The 8,332-nt window shown below is 44.2% G+C and overlaps 1 protein-coding gene across 4 annotated transcripts in view; it reads left to right on the forward strand.

Annotated features, from left to right (window-relative positions):
- Nucleotides 1-8,332, forward strand: part of SLC44A2 (solute carrier family 44 member 2) — an 80,213-nt gene that overhangs the window by 65,543 nt on the left and 6,338 nt on the right. For all 4 annotated transcript variants that reach the window (XM_044419279.1, XM_044419281.1, XM_044419280.1 and 1 more), the window contains exon 21: nt 285-369. In XM_044419279.1, coding sequence (XP_044275214.1) covers nt 285-369 — 85 coding nt within the window. The remainder of the gene's footprint in view (nt 1-284; nt 370-8,332) is intronic.

An 8,332-nucleotide genomic window follows, 5' to 3' on the forward strand; every position in this document is an offset into this window, starting at 1 on the left:
ATTATATTGGAGTTTATTTTTTCATTTATTTATCCAAGGAAAACAAGGTGCACATGACTCTTTCTAATATCCGTTTTATCCTCAGATGAATTTTGGGAGGTTGGTTCGAGAGAGAGAAAAAGAGCGAGTGGGTGTGACCGGCCCAAAGTCAGCTGCTGACTTGTACAAACATAGTATTCAGGGCTATTTACTAAGAGAGCAGGCAACTTCATTGCCATTCCAAGTTTACTGTTTCTGGCTAGTTGTAATATAGTTCTGAAATGCCTATGTGCTTTTTCTTGTAGACTGTGATTGTGGGCTCCTATCTCATTGCACATGGATTCTTCAGTGTGTATGCCATGTGTGTGGACACGCTTTTCCTCTGTTTCTGTAAGTATCCTGCTGTGGTGACACCCTACTGAAGCCAGCATATTTGTCCTAAGTACTAGGTTATAAAGCAGTGGTGGGCAAGCTCTGACTTTCCAAATGTTTTGGCCTGCAACTGCCGTGATCCCTCAATATTAGCTATGCTAGCTAGAGCAGATGAGAGTTGTAAGCCAAAACAAATCAGCAGCAGATTGTCCGTTACTGCTGAAACGGTGAACCTGCCCTCGCTACTGTGCATTATTCTTAGTCAGCAACTGCAGGAAATGCTTCTCTGCCAGTCTGTAATTAAACCAAAAGCTACCAAGAATATAGTGCAAATTTTGTGGTCATTAGAGGATCAAAAGCTTCTGGACTCCTTCTCAGTAGGAACCTCAGAATGCATGGTGCAGACCGGGAAAAGTTTGTCCTGGATCTTTTGTGAAAGGATAGGCCCTAGTGCTGTTCCATTGTTGGCAATGCCCACCTTCATCTGTTGTAACACAAGCTGTTGGAACCTATATTATCTTAAGCTAAGAGATGCATTGCTTTTATGTCTCTGTTGTTATCATTAATCACTCACTTCCATGGTGTTGGATTAATTACAGTAAACTGGCTTTTAGAGACGAGTTTTAAGTTGGCCAGATGCAATAGAGGACAAGGCTCCTATATCTTAAACAGTTGTCCAAAAGAGGAAATTTCAGCAGGTGCAGCTTGGAGGCAGCAGGCTACAAATCAGTTTCCAATTCTTTTTTCCTTCATGTCTGCCTTTATTCTGCTTTGTACTCTCCAGCACTCACTATTTAATAGAGCTGCAGTGTTTTGACTCATCAAATGATTAAATGGGGAATCATAGAATAGTAGAGTTGGAAGGGGCCATGAAGGCCATTGGGTCCAACCCCTTTCTCTTGCAGGACACCAAGTTACACCATCCCACTCAGATGGCTGTCCAGGCAAATTTTAATCCGTGAGGCTGAGAGTTAGGGACTCTTCATTTCTAAGGTTATACTGTTGACGATATGGCTGGGGATAATTGGATTTGTAGTTCAACACATCTGGAGGATATAAGGTTGGGAAAGGCTATTTCTCAAATGGAATGGTAAAATCTAGTTAGATGGCTGTTGGGTTGAGAGATCTTCCAAGAAAACAAAGGATTGCCAGTTTGGTCATAAGTGACTGACTGCGGTTCCCTTTAGCTGACATACTAGCTAGGAACAGCCCTACCTTTTCAGTGAGGTAGCATTGGAAAGGGAAAACTGGGCAGATTTACATATAATGCCAGTCCTCTACTGGTTACACTGGCTGCCAATTGAAGTCCAGGCCCAATTTAAGGTGCTGGTGATGACCTATAAAGCCCTAAATGGCTTGGGTCCGGGATACCTGAAGAAGCGCCTTGTTCTGCCCCTTGAGATCTGAGGTGGAGGTCCTGCCGCAAGAGCCCTCCTTGAAGGAGCTTAGGAGGGAGAGTACCTGGAGGAGGGCAGTGGCACCCCGACTATGGAATACACTCCCCAGAGAGGTTCGCTTGGCACCGACACTATATTTTCGGCGTCAGGCAAACCCCTTTTATTTTCCCACTATTTTAATGTTTAATTGATTTTAACTGGTGTTTTAGTATATCAATTGTTGGATGCTGTAGTGTTTGTTTTATTCTACTCATTTTTTATATGCCATCCCGAGATGCCTGTAGTGGATGAGTTAAAAAAAAAAGAAGCTTTTAATAAATAAACGGGGAGTACCCTTGCCTATCCCAGACCTTTGCTAATGTATGCCTGTCCCACTGTGTGCTTGGCTTTCCCCTCTCCCAAGAGTCCAGTTCAAAACAACGAACAGTGGAAGAGACTTGTTTAGAGACAAGAACTTTCCAAAACAGCTACCGGCAGCAGAAAGGGAGCTGTTGAGGGATGAGAAATTCTTGGAACACGTGATGTGCATGTGGTAATTGACATGCATCTGTTTTAATCCTACTCTATATTGAGATCCTAGTGTTTTGAAATTGTATTAGGTTTCAGGATGGGGGGCTGAGATCAAAATATTTGAGTAACACTGTACTAGATGCGAATAATTCTTAAGCAAGGTGGTACTCAAACTTCTCCCATCTAAGTCCTTCCATGAGACAACATGGTGGAGGCACCAGACCCCATCAAGACCTCAGTCATCTTACCTCACTCTTCTCACCTGGAGGAGACCCTATAAACAGAGCAAAAAGGTAAGGCTGCTTACCTGTAACTGACATTCTTCAAGTGGTCATCTGTGCATTCACACATATGGGCTCTGTGCCTGCAATTGGGAAGATTTTTTCTAGCTTAGCTTGTTTTGATGGGAGCCTCACCCCTTCCTCCCCCAGTGTATAAGGGTGGGGTTCCTGCCATTTTCCTAGTTCAAATGGAGACTGACGTTTTGACCTCAGAACTGGGATGGCAAAGCTGTGAAGGCAGGGATCCATAAGTGACTGAACGATGGTCATGGGGAAAAATTTATTTTGCTGATGACACTGATGTGGGATTGGTGGGTGAGCTGTATGAAAGCATGGATGACCACTCAAAGAATATCAGTTACAGGCAAGCAACCTTACATTCTTCTTTGTGGTCTCTGTGCATTACACATATGGATGACTAGTAAGCTCACCTTGAAATGGAGAAGGGCGGTGTCTTCAGCATAGGACTGCCGAGAGAACTGCTCAGCTGAAGGAACAGGCTTGTCTGGCATGGGCATCCAGATGTAGAGTTGGAGAAAGGTCAACAGGATGAACCATGTCACCACTTTATGTAGATTTTCTACTGGTATGCCAGCACTATAGATGTTGCCATTGCCCTGGTAGAACGTGCTCAGGGTCATTTGGGTAGGTGCAGTCCAGCAAGTTGGTACCTCAGTTTAACTGTTCCCATAATCCAGTGTGCAAGTTGCTGAGGGCTGCTTGGTTCAACTCTTGGGCCATTTGCCATAGACCACAAAGTCCTTGTGATCAGCAGACAGATTCAGTTCGAGACTGAAAGAATGCCAGTATTCTTCTCACATCCAAGGTATGAAGTGATGATTCCACTGCCGTGGCTGGAGTTGTGAAGAATACTGACAGTACAATGTCCTGATTAAGATGGAGTCTTGAGGCAATTTTTGATGGGAACGAATAGTCTGGAAGGCAAGGCATGGTGGGTTAGTGCATAGAGTGCATAGTTTGCTTTCTCTTCGGGCTGACATAATAGCTACCCAGAGTTCCACCTTTCAGGAGTAAGCGCAAGTCTAAGGTGGTTAAGGGTTTGAAGGGAGGCTTCATGGACACTTGTAGCACCACTGAGAGGCTCCATGCTAGTACAATGGATTGGATTGGTGGTGCTGTTTTGGAGACCTCAAAGGAACCAACAAGAGAATGGATGGAAAAAAGCTGAGCAGCCTTCCACCGTCCTGTGAAAAGCTGAGATTGCCATCAAGTAGATTTCTTGACTTGGCAATGTACTCCCCACCCCAGGCATGAGGCATCTGTTGTGAGAGTCAGGTCCAAATCCTTCAGCAAGTCAATCCCCTCTGTGAGGTTTTGTCTGATGATCCACCAGAAGAATTTGACATGGGTGGGACACAGGAGTGTTAACCTTTTCCCAGCCAGTTGGTAGGGTCTTACAAATCAGACTTGTAGTGGTCACATGCAAAGCCTTGCAAACTGGATAACTATGACCATTGTAGTCATTGGACATTTTGTACAGTAGCCATAAATACCAGTTGTAGTCTGAAGTTGGCAAGTTTTTCCACTCTTTCTAAAGGGAGTAGACCTGGGCCATAATGGAATCCTGCTTTGCCCTGATGTGGAGGATTGACTGGGAGGGGAGAAACACAGATTTCTCCATGTTCATACATAAGCATAAGCCCAGTCTATTGAAGTGGTCACAAATATTTTCAGTGGAGCACCGAAGCTCTTCTCGGGACAGAGTGACTTACAGTCAGTTGTCCAGGTAGGGAAGAACCTGGATACCCTGCAGCCTAAGGTGGGTGCATACCCTGGCCTTGTATTCAGTGAAAACCCATGGAACTGTGGATAGTCTACATGGGAGGACAGGGAATTCATAGATATTGGTCCTGATCTGGAACTAAAAGTGTCAGTAGTCAGGATGAATGGAGATAGAGAAGTAGGTGTCTCTTAAATCAGTGAAGATGAACCAGTCCCTTGGGTGCAGCAACAGTATGAAGTTCTTCTTCATGGTCTCTGTGCAACCGCACATATGGGCTTTGCCACACAGCCTGAATCAGAGACAAAAACTTGCAAAGCTCAGCAGAACGGAGTGAGTGGAAACCCCTACTTCACCCCTTCTGGAAGTCCAGATAAAAGGGGGGGGGTTCCTATCTAGTCCCTCAGTTCCTTTTTGACCACACACACAGTCATCTCAAGGATCAGAACCTCTCCACTCAGCAACCTCTCATTTTTCTCTCTTACTTTTCCTCCTAATATAATAATAATAATAATAATAATAATAATAATAATAATAAAAGATTCTTGCTTCTATCTCCATCTTTAAACTACCTTGAACCTCTATCTGCCTGCCAAACCTGTTTCCCACCACCTCCCACTCCATGACTATGCAGAACTTTCTGAGGGATATAGTAGTTCACATCCCACAGGTCAAGGATGGAATAGTGGCCATCATCCTTCTTAGGAACAGTGAAATACCACGAGTAGAAACTAGAACAGGAATTAGATGGAGAGGTGGGATGGATTTTCCTTTTTGACAGTATTGTGCTAAATTCCTCAGCCAGGGCACAAGAGGGGTTAGTGGAATACACAGTTCCTAGAGGTGGAAGGGTGAATTCCATGTGGTACTCATTCTCCACAATGGAGAGAACCCACCAGTCTGTTAGGTATTCCCATTCACCAACGCAAGTGCTTAGGCAGTCCTCAAACCAAATCTGCACTGATGGAATGGGGCTGCTTTGTGTTTGCAGCCAATGACTTTGCCTCTCCAATCAGCGTGTCCAACAGGAGGCATCCTGGCGAGGAGGCTGAGTTTGGTATTGTTGCTGGTGTACAGGATGGTGAGGTTGACCCTGGGCTCTCACATGCCCAGAATGGTTGAGAAGGAGCAAAACCCATTCTCCTCATGGTCATTCTAGCCTTCTGGATACTGCCCAGTTCTTTGTCACTCCCAATACTGAAAAGTCCCTCACCATCAAAAGGCATTACTTCAGTATGGGGACCAGATTGGAGTCAAGACTGGAGGTTGAGTTGGAACTGACAGAGGAATCATCAGGGTGGGTATTGATGTTCTCCACAATTCCATCAAGTGATAGGAAGGCCATTCAAAGAACTACAGATTTGTGCACCCTCACTTGCCACAATGGAACAAGTCAATGGAAGGTGCTGGTGCCCATAGTCCAGATCAACCTGGGCAGTTGAAGGGTTGAACCATGAGATGAATCCAGGGAGATCATTGCATATGACAGGCCTGCTACAGGGCTGGATGGTGGGGTGGTCTAGGTGGTGACAGAAGTGTAGGGCTTCCAGGCATATGAGGTGTCTCAGATTTCTCCCTCGGAGAAGGATAGGTCTTCACTCCTAGCCATCAAGTCTGATGGTGTAGCAGTTCCTGTAGCCACCGATGGTCTGGGTGTTCCTGAAATTGCAGACGGGACTGTAGTAGTAATAGCAGCACAGACCAGTCCATGAGAGAGTGAAGGAGAGTGGTGTCAAACCCATTTCTTGAGCTTCTCCTTGGATGATTTAGAAGCCATTTTCTCAGCAGCTGCCATTTTGTATGCCCATTTAGCCTTCTTTTTCAGCTTACCATTGGTTGGTGCCGTCTCAGACAGGTTGCATTGACAATGTGGCTCATGGTGCCCCAGTGGCTGCAGATGTGAGCGCCCATGATGGTTTTGGGCACTCAGGTGGGGTTGTTACAACTGACTCATGTCTCTAAGGGTGTGGCTCCACATTTCAGTTCTGAGCCTCCCTGCTTGATTTTTGCACACCTGTCTAGTCAACACGTGGCATGAGGGCAGGTATCCATCCTGCGATCCTCTCTGAGGCAGAAAAGACCCAATGAGTGCCTGTCCATGGCTGGCATTTTTATGCTGTGGCAGATGAATTTTCTGGAAGCCACTTGGAATGCCATCAGGGGATGAGGAAAAGAAAGTATCGAGTGGATAGCTTGAAAAAGAGGATAGAAGGAGGAGGGGTTTGCTTTTTGTAAAGGGTTGGAATTAAGCTGGTGATAGAGGAAAAACAAGCAAAGATGTAGTTCTGGAAAAAGTAGTAAATTTAAGGTTTTAGGAAAAGCTGAGGTAAAGTGAAAAAGGATATTAGGAATTAATCTGAGGCACCCAAAATGGCAGTCGAAAAAGAACGAGGAAAATGGCAGGAACCCCACCCTTATATATTAGGTAGGGAGGAAGGGGCAGGGCTCCCACCAAAATGAGCTAAGCTAAGAAAATCTTCACGACAAGAGGCTCCACGGAGGCACAGAGCCCATATGTGTGATGCACAGCAACCATGAAGAACAGGACAGCCATAGCAGCATCCAAGGGTAGGAACTGATTCACACAAGACAGAATGAGAAATTGGTGAAAACCTGTCAGAACTCGCTTACACTTGATTATCTGCAAGAGTCCAAATTGATAAACCTTGCAGTCACAGTTGGCAATATTTTAGTGGACAGCACTATTTCAAAGCATTTGAAAAATGACTTAAAATTAAGAGTGGATTGTGGTTGGAATTGTGCCTTTTCAAAAGAATATACTTCAGACTTTTCCTTCCTCAGGGGTGTCTGAATATATGAACTTTTATACCTCAGAAAAGCTTGAATTATCATCCAGTGGGAGTTCAGTGTAGAAAAAAGAGACTATGCGGGATCAGAGCCATCTGTAAGCATAATCAGGAACAATGCAATGTAACAATCTGGGGGAAAGACCAAATCAGAAGCCCCAGCTAAAATGAAAATATAGAGCAGTCATTGTAGAAAGCTTCAGGCATAGACAGAAAATTGGGACCAGACTTGAATAAGGGTGCTGAACAGCAATGACAAGAACTGGACTCAAAAGAAGAAAGACCATTTACATGGTGCTGATGGTCCATTAACTGATGAAATCTGCTATATGATGTGTTGATGGTCACTGCCTTGGCTGTGTTTAAAAAAGGGAAGAGAGATCTGTTAATGGCATTTAGCCATGTTATGGCTATGTAATGTGTCCATGTTCACTAGCTGGCTATTTCTGAGTATCTGGTGCTGGGTAGAGAAATAGGGAGAGGGAGAGCGGGGGATTGAGGGAGAGGCTGGAAGGCTGTTGTCTTTACACCCAGCTTTTGAGCTCTTTGGCAGCATCTGGCTAATCACCATTGGAAACAGAATACTAGTATGTATGTATGGAGCCTTTGTTATATCCAGTGAGGTTATTCTTATTATGATATGCAGAGCAGCAACAGTATGAGAAGAAACTTGTTATGAGGTTCTGTTGTGTGATCAAGGCCTGGTCAAGACAAACTCCCCAGGCTTTGCAGCTGGACTTTCCACCTTTTGCTCTTATTATTTTAATGGCAGTCATACAGAAATGGAACAGATGATGCTTCTCATGGCATAAAGAGAAAAAGTGCAGGCAAGACTCCTTTGACTGTTTGGTTTTGATTATTTTATTCTGTCTGGATTGTATGCCAGCTTGGAGAACTGTTTATACAGGGTGACTAGTATGTTTATTAAAAATATAAGAAATTAACTTTAGTGATTGAGTTTTTATAGAATAGGCTGCTCCTGAAAACACAGGAACAGGAAACATGGTAGTATATTGACTTGCAGTTTGCTTGTCTCACTGTGAGTAGATTTGTAAGCTCTCGAAAGATCACAGGAGCCAAGTCTTCCAGATGGTTTAGGTCTGAGAAACTGTTTTCTCATGAGGCAGAGGAGCTGTCTGTGTATCTTTGTAGTTTCAGCTCTTTAACATAATACAAAAGGTGTATTGAGGTACACATATATAAGTCAGTTTTTAAAGTTTTGTATCCTCCAGGTATTTTGGACTA

Source organism: Varanus komodoensis, unplaced genomic scaffold (assembly GCF_004798865.1).
Source record: "Varanus komodoensis strain SLA01 unplaced genomic scaffold, ASM479886v1 scaffold101, whole genome shotgun sequence".
Lineage (NCBI taxonomy): Eukaryota > Metazoa > Chordata > Lepidosauria > Squamata > Varanidae > Varanus > Varanus komodoensis.